Here is a 22443-nt window from a genome sequence, read left to right on the forward strand (position 1 = left end):
AACCGTCAAGATCCGATCTAAGCAAAACATCAGATTTGAGCAATGTGGCTTGTAAGTGACTCAAATCTCATTAGGAAAAAATTGGCACGTTCACACAGCCATGAAAAAAATCAGATCTGAGCCCCATTGAGCAAAAAAGTCAGATTTAAGTCACTTCTGTCAGATAATGTGAAAGTAGCCTTAGATATTTAAGTTCAGCTCATGAAAAATGAAAAACCAAGAGTGGTGTGTTTTTATGTTTGTTCAGTGTATGTAGTAACTAAACTAAAAGTAGACAAAAGTGGAGATACTTGACAGACATCTCCTGGTCACATTGTGCTGCTGTTATATATCAGCAGTCCTGCAGTTCTCTGGTGGATGGAGCTTCTTATCTTCTATAAAAGTAGTTTTACTGTCGGTCTGGAGTGTTATACTAAGCACCTTTGCGTTAAAACATGCAAAGTTGGTTATAATAACGTGTATTTGCGGACGGTTCTGACTGTAATCCGTGTTTAGAGCTGTACACTGAGCTGGTGAGCGGAGGGCGCTAGAGCGGCGGGGCTGGAGAAACCCTGAGCTGAAGAAGAGCAGCCTAGTATTCACCGTTTCTCTCGGGATTTACGGGGGTTTTACACACTGTGTGAAAAGCTTTATCACCCAGAGCTGCAGCATAAAGAAACAGCCTTTATTAAACAACTGAATTCCGCTGTTAAATCTCCGAGGGAGTCGGTAAGGTCGCGTTTTTCGCCTCTTTTTTGTTTTAATAACAAAGCTCGCTGCCGCCGCCGCCATATTGGAGAGGTGTCTGTGTGGCTGGTTACTGCCTTTGTTATGGTGTGGAGACATAACTCATACCCTACCTGCGATTCTCTGATTTATTTACCTGTTTTATTTAAATATATCAATTTAGCAATGAGATGACCTGCAGAATCTGCTATTTAATTCAACACTGGTGTCTGAATTAGATATTTTGTGTACAATAATGTGCTCCAACTTAAAGATTTTAAGTATTTGTTTTATATTTTCACCCTTGGTCATCAACAAGCATATTGTTTCCCAAATTAACTACAAAAGGGGTGTTTTATAGGCTTTATATTTCTTTTGAATGTTTTTTTTATGGTTTATTAGACTTCAGAAATATTATTTCCCAGCTAAATCTTTTCATATCATCAAATTCCAGGCTGCAGTACAGGGTGGACCATTTGTATTTATTTATTATTATTTATATGTATGCCATACAATGAAAACATAGTTTAAAACAAAGTTGCTACATTTTTTTATTGTTCATGGTAGTGCTGGCCGGTATGACCAAAAATGTATATCACAGTATTTTTCCAAGATTCTTACAGTTTCACAGTATATCACAGTATTTTTATTTTATTTTATTTTTTTTGTGCATGACTGGGCTTTTATATATGTTTGTGACTTACTGCATGTTTAGGGATACATAATTATAATATAAAACAATAAGGCTTTAAATTAGGGCTTTGATTAATATTGAGATTACTTTGTCCACAAAATTACACAATATATGAAGAAATCAGATTTCAGTAGCAAAAAACAGCTTAACAAGCAAAACAAAAATATTTTAAATAGTTTCATAAACACGGTATGACTGTTGTAATGTCACGGATGTCGAAGGTTACTTTCTTAAAGGGGTGTTATCTCAAGATGTCAGGGTGGACAGGAAATTATTGGACACATTATTAAGTTTTATATTTTTATGACAATAGCCAAATGGAAAAGTCATGAAAAAATACTGTGTAACAATACATATTTTGTCGAATGCATCATAGTATGTTTTAATGCATACTTAGATTTTTTTTAGAATAGATTCTGCTGTTCATGCTGTTTCTTTCTTTTCTCTCTATTCTAAGGTAACATGTGACCAGTATGGGAAATTGTGAAAGATACCCTGCATTTTCAAAAGTATATGGACACCCCTTCTAAATTGTGGCTCTAGTTATTTTAGCCAAACCAACTGCAAACATGAGCACCAAGCCTACAGACTCACAGTCTTCATGCGCAGAGACAGAGACAGACACGGGCGCTAAAATTGGTCGCACTGAAGAGCTCAGTGACTTTCAGCGTGGCACTATCGTAGGATGCCACCTTTCCAAAAAATCTATACGTGAAATTTCTGCCTTGCTGGAGCTGCCCCGGGCCACTGTAAACGATGTTGTAGTGAAATGGAAGCGCCTAGGAATCACAACGCCTCTACCGCGAAGCGGGCGGCCACACAAGCTCTCAAACAAAGACGTCCAAATGCTGGAGCGCAAAGCAAGTGAAAATCAGCTGTCCTCACTTACAGAACTCACTGCTGAGTTCCAGTCTGCTTCTGGAAAAAAAGTCAGCCCCAGAACTGTTCGCCGGGAGCTTCAGAGTTTGGGTGTCCGTGGTCAAACAGCTGCAAAAAGGTCTAAGGGAGTCAAGCGCAAAGCAGAGCCTGACCTACAACCAGACAACGAAGAAACAAACAAGATGCAAAAAGAAAGTGCTGCTTCTAGTAACGATGGGTGAGTTTCATGTGTGCAACTTGTTTGGGTATTTTCTGTGTTAAGACCATTACACTCTTAACAAGACACAAATAGACAACAAAATATATATATAGTAAATATTTTGACATAATCCTCCAATGCTGTTCACAATGTTGACACAAATACTAACAAACTCTTTGTGTTAGGAACCCTAGTGCCTGTGAAGAGGATCAGCGACAGATTGAGCCAACATCTGAGCCCACAGACCAGCCAATGGACAGAGAGACCTCCACAACCAGCCACAACACTGAGTCTCTAAACTAAAGATTAAATATAATCTTACAGAATGTGGACTCTGCAGTCAAGCAGACAGAAAAGAAGGACTCTCAAACGTCTCATAATTATTTAACAAAAAAAAGGACAGTACTTTGGTTCATTATAAGTTCATAAATTGTTTGTGAGATTTGATTCCTTAGTCTTTAAACTGTACTGATACCTAGACACTAATAGTCAGCAAATTCCCTATTAAGGTATCAGCCATTTTACCAATGTTTTGTAGACACTAGGAATTTCACCATGGCCTTGAGAAGATGGAATGAAAGGTGGTAGGCTCTCATGTATTACAGTGTTTTTCTTTTAGTAAAAAAAAAAATATTGCTTGAATATATTTTTACACCTAGGAATATTTCTGGTCTCCACAAGGTCTGTGGTGTTTGGTTTAGGTTATTTTTAGTATTGGTTTATTTTCTGGACAAGGACAATATGGGCACATGGACTATGATTGGCCCCTGAGACTTCTGATATTTTGAGGAAAGACTTGTTTATGTTCTCAAAGCTAATCTGCTAAACATAAGGACATGGACACAAGGTTGCAAACTCTGCAAAAATTGACTGCAGATAATTATTTAAAAGCCAATCTAGGCCTTCACTTTTATTGATGGAACATACAATTGGATGTTTATGAACTAACCCTTGTCCCTTTTATGAGAATGTTGCTTTACTTTTTCATGTAAAGTTGCCTGTTTGAGATCATGTTGATTTATTATTATTGCTAACGTTTCTGCTAGTAGTTTTATTAATTTTCTTTTTTTTTTCAGCAAAATTCTGAAAAAGATTAACTAAATCATGTTTAAAGTTAAATTCTGATTTTATATCACAATCATGGAATAAAAATCGGGTGTTTATCTTAGTCTAGCTCTGGTGATTTTCCAGTAGTGTGCAGTGGCATTGATGCATAATCCCAATCTAATTTTGTTGGTATCAGATCCAGGTTCTAGAGCTGTTTATTGGCAAGAATCAATTCAATATGTATCATGATACAGGGGCCAAGATTCAAAATATCACAACATATTGTGATACTGTACGCAAGGCAATATATTGTGATGGTTTAAAATCAAATAAAAAAAACTGTTACTTGCATATTGATGTTGTCCTACACTCATAATAAATTAAGGATGTACTGTTCTGTCTTTCACAGACACACACACACACAAAAAGTTACTTGACTGCAGTATTTTAAAGAGGGTTGGACCTGAATAGTCAGGCTGGATTATATTGTATTAAACACATTATAAAACAGTAAGTAAAAAATCAGCTCAAAAATAAGTAATTTTACTTCAGTTTAAAATTGAGTGGCTACATTATTAATACAGACATAAACGTGACCAGTATTGGTATTGGCTGATACTCACCATTAAATGAATTGCATCGGATCTGAGCGAAAAATTACTTGATTAGGACATTACCAGTCTTATGTATAATCCTCACTGTATTCATAATGGGTATAAACTCTGCTTTCTTTCATGACACTGTGCTCTGCATTTCCACACGGATATTTTACTAAAGTCAAATCAGATTCCTGAATGTTTTAGCACATGGTTCTCAGTTCTGGTAGTGCATTGTTTGGGGGATTTCCCTTCTAAAACACACACATTAACAGTGACAGATGAGTTGAAACAGGTGTGTCTGTCTGAGACAATAAATCACTGAGATGTGTTGGACAATGGTCCTTCAGTAAATGAAACTGAAAAACACTGATATAGTGTGAATGGAGGTAAAATCCTGTAGTTATGAAACAAATGCTGCACTAATGCTCACAGTATTCGGTTTGGTGAAGCGCCTTGGCATGTAGGGAAACCCATATTTAGGGTCTAAACCTTTGAATATTTAGTGCTAAATAATTGGCTAACTTTGTTGATGAACTGTAGAAATCAGTACTGGCCCAAATGTTTTACATCAGACCATCAACATTAATTTTTTACATTGAAGGTACCTTGAGGAAGACCACCGTTTTCAGTGTAGCTGAGTATTTACAACAGACAGGGATTGAAAGAAAATAAAAATAATTATATTTAATCACCTTTGACAAAAGACAGTTAAAATGCAAAGGTAATAAATTTAAGTAAATAAATGTAAGAATCTAGGAGGGTTTAAATTAAGAAAGCATAAATATAAAAGAGATCAAACCAAACATACCTAGATAAACTATTAAATAATAATAAAAAAAAACAAATGGTAAAAAGTCAATACATTTATAAACTACAATATGCCCAAACACACTGTATGAATCCATGTTAATGTTTGTAATCCACAGAAATTTGCAATGTCAAATCAGCAAGTCATGCCCACCTTAATAAAGCCTAGATGCAGATTTGGGTAACTATTGGCTTCCAGTGAATGTTAACAATGCTCCAGTTCGTATTTTAAAAAGCTGAACCCAGGCACCAAACATGCCTGGGCTGAATTATGGCATTTGGAGTGAGTGGACACATGTGTTTCCCATTCTCTTAAACAGCCACTTGTAACCCAGATTCAAGCTGCTGTCGTTTTTCAAGCATTTTATACTTTAGGTTTACAGGAAGAGATCATGGGACTTTTAAAAGATTTACTGGATTTATTAATTGTATCCTAGGACACTAAATGCCACCAAACATCAGCACATCCCTTTCATGAACACCTTTTATCAATAAGTACTGTTTCTAAATAGTAATTACTATTTTGTGTTTATAGTATGAATCTAAGGATATGTTAACAGAGCAGGTAAAGGCTGCCTGAAATAATTTTGAAGGGCTGTATGCATTTATTAATAAACTGTTAACTCTTATAAACACCTATAAATAAAGTTGTTGCAAAGTACAAATCGATCCCCTCCAGTGCCTCCCATTCAACATTTACCCCTACGAGACTCACTATGAGGTGTGAGGAGCCACAAATGCTCGGCTCTAGAGCACCAAACATTAACAGCTCATCCCCACCCCCAACTTCAGGCCAAAACTCCTTCTAAAGAGAAAGAGAGTCATCTTCCTGCCATTACTAGCACTACTACAACCCAAACTCCACACCTTCTGATCTGGTGAAGTGAGAAACATGGGGATGGGTGATAACAGCCCCGTACCCTGCGAGAACTGTTTGAGGTGGTGGTTAGGTGTTGGGGAAACAGAGTGTTTTCTTTGTTTTCTTAACTCAACCAGTGTTTGCATGTTAATTATTAGTTGGAAATAATAATGTTAAAGACAGCTGATGTGTTCAAATGATGTAGAAAATATAAACAGCAATACATAGAGCACATACAGTTAAGTCCATACATATTTGGACAGTGACACAGTCTTTATGATTTGGGCTCTTTATGCCACCACACTGAATTTAAAATGAAACAAATGCCTTGGAATTGTAGAGTTTCTGGTTTAATTCACAGAATTAAACAAAAATATCTTATGAGGTGTTTAGGAATCACAACAGATATTTTTACAAAGTTACCATATTGCAGGGGTTTAAAAGCAGTTGATGAATTCATAAATAAGATGATAATTTTTAAAACTTTATTAAGAATCTTTTACAGACAATGACTGTCTGAAGTCTGGAGGCCATGCACGTCACTAAATACTGGGTTTAATTCTTCACAATGCTTTTTCCAGACATTTACTCCAAATGTCTTCAGTTGTTGCTGATTTGTGGGTCTTTCAACCTTTAGTTTTGTTTAACTTGATCGGCTTCAGATCTATTGATTGACTTAGATTAGTACATTTCTTCTCCTTCTCCCTGGGTTGCTTTTGAACTATGTTATGTGGTTCATTGTTTATCTGTACTGTGAAGCACCGTCACCAACCTTGCTGCATTTGGTTGAATCCGAGCAGAAGGTAAATCTCTGTTTACTTCAGAATTCATCCTTGTGCTTAAGTCTTTTTTAATAAACAATAGTGACCCAGTGCCATTGAAAGTTATGCATGCCCATACATGTTATACTGAGGATGTGGTTTACTTTCTGTCAAGCCGGTCCAAGCCTCTCCATACTTTCTTCTTTCCATCATTCCGGTACAAGCAGATCTTAGTTTCACCTGTCCAAAGAAGGCTTCTTTAGATGTTTTTTTGTCCCCTATTATTTATTATTTATGGTAGATTTGGATACTGATTATAAAATGCAAATATTGAAGATTGTGCCTCTGCCCAAATATTAATGGACCTAACTGTATATAATAAAAGAGACTGGAATTTCTTTACTTTTGGCTGTGTGCTCTTCAGTGACGGTAGTTTTTCTGGCTATGAGTCATGTTGTTGGTACAAAATTAAGACATGTATGTTTATATGTATTCAGCATACAAAGATTGGGCTCTATAAACCAGTGTTTATATGCATATGTCATCACCTGGTATTCGACTTAAAAGAATAGGTTAGGTTATATTCTTTTTCCGAGTGAGATTCAGTTCTTGTCTTTTTGTTTTGTCTTTTTTTTCCCCACATGGAAGAGTTGAAGAGTCGTAGAAACGTGCAGGTGTTGAAATATGATCATATTTCCCAGTATAAATATAAGAAACTGTATAAATGTGAGTATGTGAAGTGAAGACTGTTGGGCAGGATGAACAGCTGGCACTGCTCAACGTTGCAACAAAGAAGAGCAACACAAACTAGAAAAAGGACTCTGGGAAATAGTCAGAAAACCTGATTTACGAACTGTAGAGAGTGAAATGCGCTCAATAAGGAATGTAGAATGAAATTAAATGGGATTAAAAAGCTGAAAAACGTACAAAACAAACAGACAAACACCAAAACTGAAATGTTTTCCTGTGTGAAGAAAAACCCCCACAGATGGTTGCCTGGCTTGTGACGTAACGAGCGCAGCAACAGGCCAGTCTCGGTCCTCCTATTGGTCAATGCGCTTCGCTGTTCTACGCTGATTGGTCGGTTCCCGCCAGACCTGAACTACTTATTCTTGCTGGCGAGGCCATTTTGTTGTGAGAGAGAGAGACGGAGGAGAGGAGAGAGGAGTAATCCGGGCTGCTAGTTTCGGGAATTTAGAGGATTTTTACACACCGTGTGAGGAACTTCTTCCCCCAGAGCTGCAGCAGAAATAACCAGCCTGTATCAGACGCCTGGCTTTCGCCATCAGAACCCGGAGGAAGTCGGTAGGTCGACGGTTGTTCGGCTCTGTTGTGTTTCTTCACAAAGCCCGCCGCCATGTTTGAGAGGGACGTTTCTTTGTTTTGGTGTGGAGCCAAAATTCATGTCCTAGATTATCTGCTTTTACTGTAGAATATGTTTTAGTATATACTCCTTAATATATAACTCGCATTAGTTTATCTATCACCAGACTATGAAGTTCGTTGTTAACTATCTAGGTATCCTATTTAGATAGTTGTTTTCATGGTTCATAATTTATTTATTTAACCCCCCTCATTATTACTCAGTCAACTGTTTAATGTAACTTAAGGTTAACCTAAGTTATTTAACGCACGAGTTTAAGATAGGGAGGCTAATCTACAACCTAGCTAGGTGTAGATTGTATAATTTTAATATTCCTGGCATTTAAAAAAAAATCTACATTTTGTTAAGTTTCTGGAACTGTAAGTTACTTGGACACTTAAGCTTAACTTTTATGTAACGTAGCTAATACATGATTAAAAAGATCAGTAAGCTCTTTTATGTAACACAAATACATTAAGCTAGTTTCGCTATCTAACTTTAATTTAGTTGTGGGTTGTATAATTTTAATATTTCTGGCATTCAAAAAATCCACAATTTGGTTCAGGTAATATTAAGTATTAAGGACTAACTGGCTGTCTGGATGCTTAAGCTTAAATGTTCTTAATACATTTAGCTATTACAAGAAGAAGGAAACTGAGTATAATGTTAAACTAGGTTTCCATGGTTCATAGTTTGTTTTCAGCGGAAATACTGTCAACCATAAGCTTAAATATCTAGGTCGACAAATAATTGTCTTCTCTTGCTTGGTTCTTAGTGTTTGCTTGGTCTTTTTGTTTATTTATCTATTTTTATTTTGTCTGTAAATCTCTTTGCTTGGGTTTAATACGCTGTAACAGACAGCACTTTAATAGACCACAAACATTACTTTTTTTTTTTTATCCAGTGTGATTATCCCCACAACTCTAAATTCATATTCTAATCTTCCCTTGAGTCTGTTATTTGTAGAAAAATTACAAAACTGCCCCCACTCAATTCTTCTTGTTTTCTTTCACAGATCCGCGGCTTCCCAGTGCGCCGTGTGCTGGGGTGAACTGATGTTCAGCTCGGCTTCACGACCAAACATCGCTTGCTGGCACATGAAAACCTCAGACACTGTGGGCCTAAAGCGTGCAGTGAGAAGTAGATCGACTACTTCGAGGACCTGGAGCCCGATTGGTGAGGAGAAATTAAGAAATAGAGACATCTACGCACTCAGCTTCAACACAAAGAGGTAAGCCTGTACTTCCTCAGACAACATTGTGGGGGATGGGCTGAGGCTGCTGCCTGCTCTGCACGTAGGTCTTTGTTATTGCCAAGCAAAAGAAACACGACCAGTTTTATTTCCTTTTCCTTTGGACTTCCTCCTTCTAGTTAAACTTTTAGTCAATGTAGCAGTAGAACATTATACCCCCTTCGATTAAGCTCAGTTTTGCATATTTTCTCCCAAACCAAAATAAGCCCGTTATGTAATGTTAATGCAGCATGGATTGTGATCAGATTGTTCTGTTTTGTTCAGGTTTTCTCTGAACGAAACCTTTTTTTTATATTGTATACATGACTATTGTATACTTAAACTGGCAGAAATGCATTTTACAAAAAAATTGAGCTCTTGTAGATTTTTAGCAGCTTAAAAACACATCTTTTGGTGTATGCATTGGTGGTCTGGTCGTGTTCATCAGCTTGTTTAGTCATTTGTTTTTATATACAAGTGATTAGTGAAATTTTTCTTTAAATATTTTCGGCATTTTGTCTTAAGTTTCAGTTCTTTTTGTCCTGATTTTTACATTAATTATTCGAAGGAAAGTTAAATATTTTCTATGCTGCAATTTGTATGCTTCCCCTCTTTTCTTTGCTTGAAACCAACAATTTTAATGCCCAAAATAATTTGGTTTTAACAAATGTACTATTCTTCTTCTTAAAGGTGACATCCAGTGTGTGCAGTATGGGAGGTGGTGAGAGATACAACATTCCAGTGTCCCACCCCGATCACTCGGTGTTGAAAAAGAACCACCAGGTTGGCAGGGCCAAACAACGAAGCCGTAACCAAAACGGAGGCGTGCTTGCTGCGTCTTCTGGAGCCCCAGCGGGCCCCCATCTCCACGGCCATCGCAGGAGTGACAAGGGTAGCGGCTACTCGTGGTCTCCCGAGGCGCGGCAGGCCGTGTCCATGGAGAAAAAGAACGGGACTGTTCGCTTCGCCACACCGTACGACCAAAACTGGGAGGGCGCAGTGTCTCATCTGAACAACCTCTTGGCAGCGCAGTGTGGCCATAGTTACGCAGGAGCCAAGTTCAGTGACCCCCCATCTCCAAGCGTTCTTCCTAAACCACCCAGTCACTGGGTGTCTCTGCCCATGGGTCCTTGCGATCGCCGTGAGATGATGGCCTTTCAGTTAAAGAGCCTTCTAAAGGTGCAAGCGTGAGGATGACCTTCACTTATGATCTCTCGATGTTTAACGATCGCTCCACTTTGGACTCCTACCTTCCTGGAACGCTGCAGTGTTTTAATACCAGTTTTTAAACCCATTTTAACAAAGATTTGTTTTAAACTTTGAGCAGGTTTCCCAGATGTGGTCAAGGAGCCTAAATCTGGACTAAAGGCTAGTTTTCTGTGGTGAATTTTCATTGATTTGAACATTTTGTTCACAATTAGGCTTAAACCAACTCTGATCTAGATTCTTTGGTCCAGATTAAGATTAACTCTGGCCCAACTGTTTTTTTTAATAGTACAACATTAGCTATTTACATTTCTGTTTCATTGAAGACTGGCCTTAATCCAAGTAGATGGAACTGGGCTATGTATCCTTTTTTATTATTACTATTTTTTTAATGTCCCAAGAGGTGTTTAGCTGCTGCAGCCTTGCAGGTGGGAGAGCTCTTAGTGGAGCTGTATGCCTTTGATGAACGATGAACTGTTTCCTCCTCGCTGTTTTTTGTTTTGTTCTTTTTTTATTGGCCGTTAGTTACGTTACACATCGCCAGTTTGACAATGCATCAGTTTTGTTTTTCTACTTTCCAGAATCTTATTGCTAGCCCTCTGCATGACGTTTTAATCATGATGGGGTTGGGCAAAAAGTTCTCTGAGCTAAAGCACATCAGCATTTGTAGCACATTGATCTTTAGATTTGAGTAACATTCGTCTAGTTTCTAATGAGAGGGGGGATGAAGCTGCTTGAACCTGCTCTAAAGAGCAAGCTGAGTGTGGAAGAACAAGCAGTCAGTCAGTCCTAGGTTGTGGTTTAACCTTGGACTGGTGTATTTGTGATGCCCAGACCTTGTGCTTTCAACTCCTGTACTTTCTTTTTAAATTGCGCTGTGCGCACTGCACTATGGGTGTTGAAATGCAACAAGGTTTGTAAGTTCCATAGCATTATTTCTGTCGCGTAATCAATCGTTAGTATTTGCGTTTACTAAAGCAATAGCTTTGTCCCCTTTTGCTTATCACATGGTTAAGTGCCATATGTGCCAGAACAGGTGAAGTGTTATACATATATCTAAGAATACAATCAGTAATGTTTTGTTTTTTATTTTCAAGTTTTTAATAAGCTTTTTGAGCATCCCTTCAGAACACCTACAACACAACTTCTATGCGGAGGGGGGTCCAAGCTGCCTGCAGGATGCAAGGGTGGTGATGTTTTTTCTCTACCTTTGCTCTTGCTTTATGGCCTTGTTTGTGTTGTGGTGTGTTCTGAGGTGATGATTTGGAGCACTGCGCACGTTTTGAGACGCGGGACACGAGTATGGATGTGTTTACATATAAGGAGGGGAGCAAACAAACCAAAAGGTCCTACCCGTAGCCTGCCAAAACCATACACTTCCCTTTCATGCTTTGTGTTCACTTTGCACTGCTGTTGAGTTACTGTTCTTCCTGTGGCGGGTACATTTAACAAAACGGCACCCCCTACCACCCTTAATTGTTTTTTTTTTTTTTTCATGTGTTAAATGGCGTGTGAAATTGTCGGTACCTCTTGCGCAACCGTTAACGGCCGCCTAAAAGACGATAAAACGAAGCTTGCTATGTAAGAAGAGCCATGTAAATAATGAAATGTATAAAATATTGTAGCATATTGTACATTGCGCAGGGTTGTTTTAAACCTGCTGATAAAGTATTTTTAGTAATAACACTGAATGTGTAAGTCACGCTGAAGACGTGGCTTGATTTCAAAAGATGAAATATATTATTTTTGTTTAAAAAAAAAAAAAAAAGATACTGTTTGCCTATAGCATGTGGAAACCCCCACACTGTGCTGACTGTTGCCAGTGATCTTGCACATAATGATGCTTTTATTTTGTATAATGCACAGTATTGAGGGTGAAAACAGGCTTTTGAGTGCAAATAAAAAAAAAGATGCTGAACTGAAATTTCTAAATTGAAGAAAAACTTTTACACTCACACACTTACTTATTTTGCTTTTTTTTTTTTAAATCAGTTGTTTAGGCACTTTTTCAGTAACTAGGATTGTATTCATATAGTTCTCCTTGTGATTTTATTTAACTTTATACTTCTATATTTCTTAATAAATAGCAGCTATTTTGCACCCAATACATCAGCCTTTCCTCCGCATGTTGATGTTTTGGGTACATAATCGCTGCTCCAGATAACCTTTTTTTTTTTTTTTTTTTGAACTTTTCCTCTTCTCCCCTGCCCCCTCTTCCCCTCCTCTTTGGGTCTGTGTATGTGTGTAAAAGTTTTTCTATTTAATTGGCTCTGAATTTGTCCCAACCTTTAAAGTGTCACTGTGGAAAAAACACAAATGCCCCATTTGATTGTAATTGGTATGTTCTAAAGATGTTTTTGAAAGCACTGCATAATTTGGCAAAAAAATTAAAATAATTTCCCTTCCCTTCCCCCACAAGTGTGTATGTGTTTTGATATTGTTGTGCTTCTGTTTTCTTTTGCATATTGCAAAGCTTTGGTTAAACAATGATATTCTTCATACTATTTTGTAGTTCCCAAATCAAGATGTGATCTACACAATGCTGGTAGAATTTAAACCAAAGTTCAGATTTATTTTTATTATTAATTATTAATTTATTGGTCATTTATTATTTGTATAACCATACCTTCCTCAAAGATTGGGATGGTCATCTGAAATGGACATTTGAGCTCATTAATTTACATTCCTGGAACTTTTTTTAATCAAACTGATTTATACAATTCAGATTACCAACCTTTTGCTAAACCTACCTGACCATGACCAAAACATACGTTCCATACTTAACATATGAAATGTAGATTAAACACTAAAGCACAATTTTATGCCACTTTTATCCCAGTATTTGCAATGACTGAAAGAAAATCCCCACCTTAAACATGCTTTGGTATTGGACATGCGCTACTGAGAGAGCATAGATGTACCATTTAAGGTAAATTGTGAAATTGCCTAAAATGGGGAAACTTTCTAATAAGAAGCCAACTTCAGCCTTGTACAGTGGTAGATTAAACTAGTCGGAACACATTTAAGCTCGAAAAGGAAAGATGGCAATTAAATATAGTAAAACTATTACTGCTCATGTTTGTGTTCAGGCTTTTGTTAGCTACTGGCACGCTCAGATTGAGTTGAGCAGTAGATTGAGTAGATTACACTTAGTCTGATGTGGTTGATGTACTGTGACTGTCATTTTAACAATTGGATGATCTATTGCCCCAGAATTAAAAATGCATGCAATACCAGTCAAAAGTTTGGACACATCTTCTCATTTAGTGTTTTTACAGATTTATTTTATTTGTTGTAAATGAATACTGAAGTCATCCAGGCTAAAAAGGCACATGTAGAATCATGTAGTAACTTAAGTGTTAAACAAACCAAAATACTCTGATGCATTTAGGTAACCTGAAGAAAGCCAATTTAATCATTACATTTTTAAGGTCTTTGCAAGTGTCAGTAAGGGTAATTTTAAAGTTATTGATTTTTTTTTTTTTTAATTGACCGACCTTTATTTTCTAAATAAATTTTTTGTCTTCACTTAGTTGACTAGCTCCTGTCATACTTTGAAAATTCTAAAAATATAAAACTCATTCTAGTTTACCACTTTTGGTTACTAAATAATTTCTTGTTTTTTTCATAGTTTGGGTGAATTTTTACTTTTAATATTTAAAAAAAAATGTTTGAGGTGTGTTCAAACTTTTGATTGGTACTGTGTTTAAGTTACTATAGGATTATCCTCTCTGACCCTGTACAATAATAGCAAAATAATGCAGTTATACTCTTAAGAATATTGGAATATAAAAATATTGAAACATTCTGCATAATTTTTTTTAATGACATACCAGCTCAATTAATTTTATGGGATCTCTTCAGAAAGGATCCTAGTTTTGGAATTTAGGATCAGATAATTATTTACCATATTGTAAGATATAGCAGAGGTCTGATGAGCTGATAGATCTGTGTGCGGGAGTGAATCTCATTGCGCTATTTCTCAGTGTGAGAAAGCAAAGGTGATTTGGGCTTGTCTTACGTTTGAACAGAAGTTAGTGCATCCCAGATGTTAAACAGTGTGAAAGACTACAGCAGCAGTAAAAGTCTGTGTGTGTAGTGTAACCCTGCCTTAAGATAAAGCTGAGGTGGTTTAAAAAAGGCCTTTTAAACTTTTAGGTTAACCCAAACAGGCTAATGTAACTGCAAAACTATGAAAGCTGGCAGGACAAAAATATGTTTTATCTATCTCTAATAGTTTCAGTTTCACCAAATTCTCGATCACAAACTCCACAAACTTGCCTTTAGTAATTTGTTTTATTGAAAATATTTTTTTTTATAACTTTTAACAAATTATCCTATATATTACATTACATCAGGGGTTCTCAACTGTTTTAGTTGGAGGCCCCCCAACCAGCCACTGTAACTGGGCTAAAAAACAAAACCTGATATGATACATGGACATAACTGAAAATGATATATAGAAGAGATATAACCACATCTATTTTTCTGTGAGCCACAGTAGAACTGCTGACCCCCAGTTTAAGAAACTGTGCATTAGGCAATAATTGTAGTAGCTTAATAAAGCTTTTCTTAATAAACCAGAGAGAGAAACGTTTAGTAGAATAAGAAAAATGAAATAATTACATTGATGCATTTCAGAGAAACAGAAACTAACCACCTATGAAAACAGCAAATCCATACCCAACCCCAACTCATAAAGCACTTAAAAGGTAATTTAAAGCAAAAGCTCAAACACACATAAACCTATTAAACATCCATTGCCTGCACTTGGGTGTGTGTAACACACTGGATATATGAATAGGATCAGTTTGATTATTTCACTGTACATAAAACCCTGAATGCGTATCTACAGTTCTTATCGAGCCATTTGAAGTCTTGCTCTGTGTCTATGGCACCGCAGTGCTGAGACAATGGAAGTTGTGGGACTTGCCTTCCCACCCAGTTGGTCCAGGAACCCAAACCACTCCCATCAGACCAAAACCAGAAACCAAAAAGTTGGCTCTGTCCAAGCCCCACCCACAAAGTCCCAGAGATACCCCTCCTCCTGAGCTCATTCTTCACCTTAGTGTGGTCAGATTCAGTATGAATGTGCAGCAGACCAGCCCTGTTATCTTTCTTACAGTAGTACAAAGCGTTCTCCCAGTTCATACGGTCTTCACTGACATGGAGGGAAGCTGATGGAGACAGAAAATACAAAGTCTTAGAGTTAGATCTGAACTTATAGGATTCTTCAAGTTCTCACATAAACAGCAGACAGCAGAGTCTTAAAAATCAGATTGGATTTTAGCTCAGTAATCTTATTTCTCAGTGCATATAAACTCTTAACTGGTGTATTCTGGAATTTCTTAGTCTGTGCACGAGTGAAAACAGACCCTGGTGCAATAAATAAGCGAGCAGTGTTTAATACAGCGCCCACAGGGTGGAGACAAAACAAAACACTGTGGGAGCAACACTGCAACTAAGGAATTAAATAAACAGTCATCTTCTATCTCAGTGTTTTTCCATGTTTTTAGACTATGTACCACAGATGACCTAACTAAAACCTTCAAGTAGCACCTAAAAGCCATTTCACTGGATCACGTAAACCGCACACATGCTTACTGTATTTTTCACACTATAAGGTGCACCAGATTATAAGACGCAAAAACATCTATTTTCTGATCTATTTTCATACACAAGGCAAAAATACGGTATTTATACACATGAAAGTTAGACGTGTAAATCCACACATACATGTCGTCATATCTTTTACCAACTCTTCTTCACCTGTTGTGTGGAGCTTGCCCACTTTTTGTAGTCTGTAAGTATGTAGTATGGTAAGTTGTTTGGTTATTGTTTTTGGTTAATACAGTATTCCTATTTAATAATTTGGACAGAGGAAAACGACAAGAGTGCCAAGCAATAAACTACAGTGTGTTCTAGCTTATATTGATCTTGTGGCGTTCAGTGAAGGTGATGTTAATAATTCTAAAACTAGTTCTAAGAGTGAAGGACTAAGGTGTAGGCTTATACAACCTACAGGTTCTAACGGATACAGCAATAAACACAAACAAATGTAATGATGGGAATAAAAACAGATGAAAACGAGGAACAATAGGCCTTAAATACATAGAGACACCTGGGAGTAATCAAGTAATCAATCAATCAGTAATCAGAAGAGGCAGAGCGCGACAGCGTCACATGCTCAGCAGCGTCATTGTAGTCCAGGCTGAGCATGCTGGGAGTTAGAGTCTTTAGGAGTAACAGGAAGTAGAGCAGGCAGACTAAAAGCATCATAGACCACTGACATCGTGGCTGTATTCGGAATGGCATACTACTATACTGCGTACTGCATACTGCACTAGTATGTACTGCATACTACACACTGCCCAGTGTGTAGTATTCGGTACTGCAACACTTTTGATTGTAGTACCCTACATGGCCCCATGACACACCAGTCAGTCCTCTGTAGTGCTCCGAATTCCTCACAGTGAGTTGTAAACAGAAACAACCCAAGAAAGTTCCAGTTATATTTAAATACGGTTTCCTATTTATTTTAGTAGATTACTATTTTCATCTATGTAAGTACCATCAAGAAGAAAACATTTAAACAAACTCTCATTCATATTTACACAATCTCAACAATAAAAGAAATGAGACACGTTGCACAAGTGAAACAATTTTATTAATTTGTATTCAAATCATTCCCTTATTTAAAAGAAAAATATGTAGTAAAACTGAGGGAATTATTTATTAAATCAAAAGAACGATTTTTTAAACAAAGGTAATTATTTATTAAATTAACAGAACGATTTATTGGAATTATTTATTAAATAAAGAGAACGATTTATTAAAACTGAGAAAATTATTTATTAAATCAACAGAACGATTTTTTAAACAAAGGTAATTATTTATTAAATTAACAGAACGATTTATTGGAATTATTTATTAAATAAAGAGAACGATTTATTAAAACAGAGGGAATTATTTATTAAAGTAACAGAGTAATTTATTAAAACTGATGGACTTATTTATTAAAATAACAATCATTTATTAAAACTGAGGGAATTATGTATTAAAGTAACATAATAATTTATTAAAACTGAGGGAATTATTTATTAAAATAACATAATAATTTATAAAACTGAGGAAATTATTTATTAAAATAACAGAATAATTTATTAAAACTGTATGTTGCTGCACACTGCGGAGGGTCCCGGCCGCGGAGAGCGTTCGGCGCGGCAGCGGAGGGTCCCGGCCGCGGCGGAGAGCGCTCGGCCGCGGAGGGTCCCGGCCGCGGAGAGCGCTCGGCGCGGCAGCGGCAGCGGAGGGGCTCGACAGCGGTGAGCCGATACTTTCCAAAATAATTCCCTTAATTTAAAAATATATATATTTCCATAATTTGAAAATCTCTCGCACTCGCCACCATCTTGTTTTTTTCTGAAGCGAGCTGGAGGAGCCAGCCGCAATGCATGTTGGGATGCAGTACACCACGAAGACAGCTCTCCATGCACACTGCGGAGCGGAGTAGTACACCATCCGGGTACCTGTAGTGCACTACAGATCCTCAGTTTGGTCGCATACTGCGTACTGCATACTGGCTTTAGGCAGATTTAGTAAGCGAGTAGTATGTAGTATGCCATTCCGAATACAGCCCGTGTCTTCATTTTGTGGTCGGCGCCATGTTTTTTTTTTTTTTTTTTTTTTTTTTATTATATGTTTTTATGGGACATTATATTAAGTCACAGTGCAAATAATAACAAAAACAATGATAACATCCGTTTTCTTCTACACAACATTTTCACATTTTCACACACACCTCCCCCCCCCCCCTCCCCCTATGTTGGTCTAAGACAATACAAAAAAAAAAAAAAAAAGATAAGCAGCGTTTTTAGACTAAACAATGAAATACAATATAAAACATACAAATGTGAATAAAAACTATATAATATTTAAAATAATTATATTAATGAAAGAAAAAGTAACAATGAATATAGTAGGCACACAATGTGATCGAATAGATTTATATAAAAAGTAATAATAATAATAATAGTAAAATAGATAGAGACTCTCAAGAATCAGTCAGTTTATAGACAGATGTGGTAATTGGTCAAAATAATGAAGAAGAGGTCGCCAAGTTCGGTAAAATTTGTGAGTTGAACCTTTTAGGGTAAATTTGATTTTTTCCAATTTCAGAAAGGACATTAAATCAGATAACCACATGAGGTCTGAAGGTGGCAATGGAGACTTCCAGTGTAACAGTAAACGTCTCCGAGCTATTAAAGATGAAAAAGACAAAACATTTAATTTATAGTTAGATAAGTCTAAGTAATTTAGTGGGACGCCAAATAGGGCTATTGAAGGGCAGGGGTCTATGCAAACGTCCAAAGATTCAGACATCACTTTAAAAAAACTGGACCAATAATTTTGAAGTTTTGAGCAAGACCAGAACATGTGAGTAAGGTCAGCTAATGCCACTGAACATCTGTCACACTTAGGATCCATTCCTGGGGTATACTTAGATAATCTTGTTTTACATAAATGCATTCTGTGCAAAACTTTGAACTGTATAAAATTAAGATAAGCACAAGACGAAAGATAATTAACTTCGTATACAGCTTTTTCCCACCAAGCATCCTGAAACGTTTTTCCCAACTCCCTTTCCCATGCAGATCTAACTCTGGTTGTGGGACAATCCCCCTGCAGTAGTAAATGTTTGTATAACCTGGAGATAATACCTGTAAAATTATACGGATTTTTTAAGACATCATCCAATAAATCTTGAGGAGGCAAATAAGGGAATGTTGGGCAATATTTTTTGACAAAGCTACGAACCTGAAAGTATCGAAACAAATGATTACGGGGCAAACCAAATTTGACAGATAATTGTTCAAAGCTGGCAAACTCCCCCCCAAAAAACATATCTTTAAACTGAGAGATGCCTAATCTATTCCAAAGGTTAAAGACAGAGTCAATTCTAGAAGGGATAAACAGATGATTATTAAGTAAAGGACCATATAAAGACATATTACTGAGTTTAAAATGTTGTCGGAATTGTGTCCAAATTTTGACTGTGGAGACAACCACTGGGTTTGATGAATATTGTGTAACTGCTATCGGAAGATGTGAGCATATAAGAGCTGAAAGGGATGTGCTTTGACTGCAATATGCTTCCATTTCGCACCAATCTTGTTCCGGTTTATGAATCCAAAATAAAACCTTTTGTATATTTGCCACCCAGTAATAATATTTTAAGTTAAAAAGGCCCAATCCTCCATTAAGTCGAGGTGCCTTAAGTACACTTGTTTTAACCTTAGGAGTTTTGCCTGCCCAGATAAAGGACAGTATTATCTTGTCCACCATGGTAAAAAAGGCCTTTGTTAAAAAAATAGGGAGGCACTGAAAAAGAAATAGAAATCTGGGTAATACATTCATATTAACAGACTGAATTCGACCCGCAACAGAGAGTGGGAGCTGAGACCATCTTTGTAAATCTGCCTTAATTTGATCTACTAGCTTATCAAAATTATTCTTACGAAGTGCTAACAGAGAGTGACTGATATTTATTCCTAGATACCTAAAGCTTCCAGGAGATAGGTGGAAGGGTAGCGCTCCCTGTTGGATGTTTTTAGCGGCAGAGTTGAGTGGAAAGCACTCACTTTTGTTGAGGTTAAGTCTGTAACCTGAAAAAGAACCAAATTTGTTTAAAATCTCTAATAAATGATCAGAAGAGCCCACAGGATCTGTGATATATAATAAAAGATCATCAGCGTACAAGGAGACTCTGTGCTCAGCCCCCGCCCGAACTACTCCTCGCAAATTCCTTGACGATTTTAAAGCTATAGAGAGAGGTTCAATAACCAATGCAAATAAAAGGGGTGAAAGAGGGCAACCTTGGCGCGTTCCTCGTGAAAGAGGAAAATATTCTGAATAGCAGCTATTAGTATGTACTCTAGCCTGAGGGGCCTTATACAAAAGACGAATCCAGGAAACAAAATTTCCACCAAAACCAAATTTCTCTAAAGTTGCGAATAAATAATTCCACTCAACTCTGTCGAAAGCTTTCTCAGCATCCAATGAAATCACCACTTCTGGAAGTAAAGAGGAAGACTGGGAAAGTACAATATTAAGCAGACGGCGTATATTAGAGAATAACTGACGTCCCCTAATAAAACCGGTTTGATCCTCAGCTATTATAGATGGCATGACCGATTCAAGACGCTTACTAAGTATTTTAGCTAAAATTTTAACGTCGACATTCAAAAGGGAAATTGGACGGTAACTCCCACACTCCGACGGGTCTTTGTCTTTCTTTAAAATAAGAGAAATCGATGCTTGCGTTAGTGTAGGAGGGAGAGTTCCGGTTAAAAAAGACGCGTTAAACATTTCAAGAAGAAGGGGGGCTAATTGTTTCACTAATTTTTGGTAAAATTCAATACTGAAACCATCTGGCCCAGGTGCTTTGCCTTTAGACATTGAATTAATACTTTCTACTATTTCTTCAATTGTTAATGGCAACTCAAGATTTGCTAACACATCCTGTTCAATTTTTGGAATTTCTAATGTTCCCAGGAACTTCTCCATTTCAATCAAATTCTGGGGTTGTTCGGAAGTATAAAGTTTGCGATAATAAGCTACGAACGCATCATTTATTTCTAAAGGACAAGTTGTAAGCTGACCTGACTGTATGAGAATTTGTGGAATCAGCCTTGAGGCTGCCTGACGTTTAAGTTGATTAGCAAGAAGACGGCCTGCTTTATCTCCGTGTTCATAAAAAGTAGTTTTTGAGCGTAGTATATTATGCTCAGCTTTGTTAGTTGTAAGTAGATCAAACTGAGATTGAACTTTAATCCTTTCCTTACGAAGTTCTGGGGTATCTTGAACTGCCCGTTTCTTGTCAATATCTTGCATTTCATTAACTAATTCTTGCTGCGAGTTTATACGCTGTTTATTATGAAAAGTACTGTAAGAAATTATATTTCCTCTAAGAACTGCTTTAAGTGTTTCCCAGAGCAAAGATGGGGTAACTGAGTTAGATTGGTTTGTTTGCAGAAAGTCGTTAATGGATGTAGTAATAGATTCACAAAATTTTTTATCTGAAAGAAGTAATGTATTAAATTTCCATGTCCGATTATTTAGCCGTTTTACAGGGAAAGAGAGATCGAGAGATAGGGGTGAATGGTCTGAGATAACTATGGCGGAATACTCTGAGGCCTTTACGCTAGATAGCAATACTTTATCTAAGAAAAAATAATCAATTCTTGAAAACACTTGATGGACATGAGAGAAATAAGAGTAAATTTTAGAGCTTGGGTTAAAGAAACGCCATGGATCCACACAACCACAGTCGCTCATAAACGATTTGACTATTTTGGCCATTTTAGAGAGATTAATAGAAATGGGGTTAGACCGATCGAGATATGGACTCATAGTACAATTTAAATCACCTCCAAAAATAAGGTGATGGGTATCCAAATTAGGAATGGAAGACAGAAGTTTAGTCATAAACTGAGCATCATCCCAGTTTGGGGCATATACATTAACCAATATAACAGGTATTTGAGAAAGTTTTCCCAGGACAATTATGTAACGTCCCCCTTTGTCTGATATTGTTTTTTCCAATAAAAAATTTATTTTTTTAGAAATTAAAATCGCAGTACCCCTAGATTTTGAGTCGAAAGACGAGTGGAACACCTGTCCTATCCATGGTTTACGAAGTCTAATATGATCTTTTAAACACAGATGCGTTTCTTGAAGGAATGCTATGTCTGTCCTTAACATCTTCAGATGTTGGAAAACTCTAGATCGTTTCACTGGGCCATTTAAGCCTCGAACATTCCATGTGACTAATCTAACAGAGAGCTCTGTAGTTCCAGTATTACTGTAGTTTCCTGACATGTACCATCATATGATCAAATGGAACTTTAAATAGTACACCACCGTTTTCTTGTACGTTTGTTATGTGCCTTTTGTAATTACAAAAATAAATAAATTCCACGCAGACCAACTTACATAAACATCCCCAAAATAACACACGATGAAAACGGCAGAACAATATACAAAGCAGCATTAGAAGCTGCACCAAAAGAAGAAAAAACAAACAAACAAACA

The 22443-nt window shown here is 36.9% G+C and overlaps 3 protein-coding genes across 3 annotated transcripts in view; 2 read left to right on the top strand and 1 right to left on the bottom strand.

The window, feature by feature from the left end:
- The first annotated feature begins 282 nt into the window (after nucleotides 1–282).
- On the top strand, nucleotides 283–3875 carry LOC103038371 (uncharacterized). The gene is made up of 3 exons (XM_007230960.4): nucleotides 283–708; nucleotides 1857–2495; nucleotides 2663–3875. The coding sequence occupies exons 2-3, from the start codon at nucleotides 1969–1971 to the stop codon at nucleotides 2778–2780; spliced, it is 645 nt and encodes a 214-aa protein (XP_007231022.2). The 5' UTR covers nucleotides 283–708; nucleotides 1857–1968; the 3' UTR covers nucleotides 2781–3875.
- A 3794-nt stretch (nucleotides 3876–7669) lies between these two features.
- Nucleotides 7670–12768, top strand: pnrc2 (proline-rich nuclear receptor coactivator 2). The gene is made up of 3 exons (XM_007230958.3): nucleotides 7670–7855; nucleotides 8929–9144; nucleotides 9835–12768. Exon 3 carries the CDS (start codon nucleotides 9856–9858, stop codon nucleotides 10333–10335), a length of 480 nt encoding a protein of 159 aa, XP_007231020.1. The 5' UTR covers nucleotides 7670–7855; nucleotides 8929–9144; nucleotides 9835–9855; the 3' UTR covers nucleotides 10336–12768.
- Nucleotides 12769–14627: 1859 nt separating this feature from the next.
- Nucleotides 14628–22443, bottom strand: part of LOC125780502 (macrophage mannose receptor 1-like) — a 116956-nt gene continuing 109140 nt past the window's right edge. The window contains exon 7 of the mRNA XM_049478424.1: nucleotides 14628–15527. Within this exon, the coding sequence (XP_049334381.1) occupies nucleotides 15166–15527 (362 nt within the window). The 3' untranslated portion in view covers nucleotides 14628–15165. The remainder of the gene's footprint in view (nucleotides 15528–22443) is intronic.

The sequence above is a fragment of the Astyanax mexicanus genome, chromosome 4 (assembly GCF_023375975.1).
Source record: "Astyanax mexicanus isolate ESR-SI-001 chromosome 4, AstMex3_surface, whole genome shotgun sequence".
Taxonomy (NCBI): Eukaryota; Metazoa; Chordata; class Actinopteri; order Characiformes; family Acestrorhamphidae; genus Astyanax; species Astyanax mexicanus.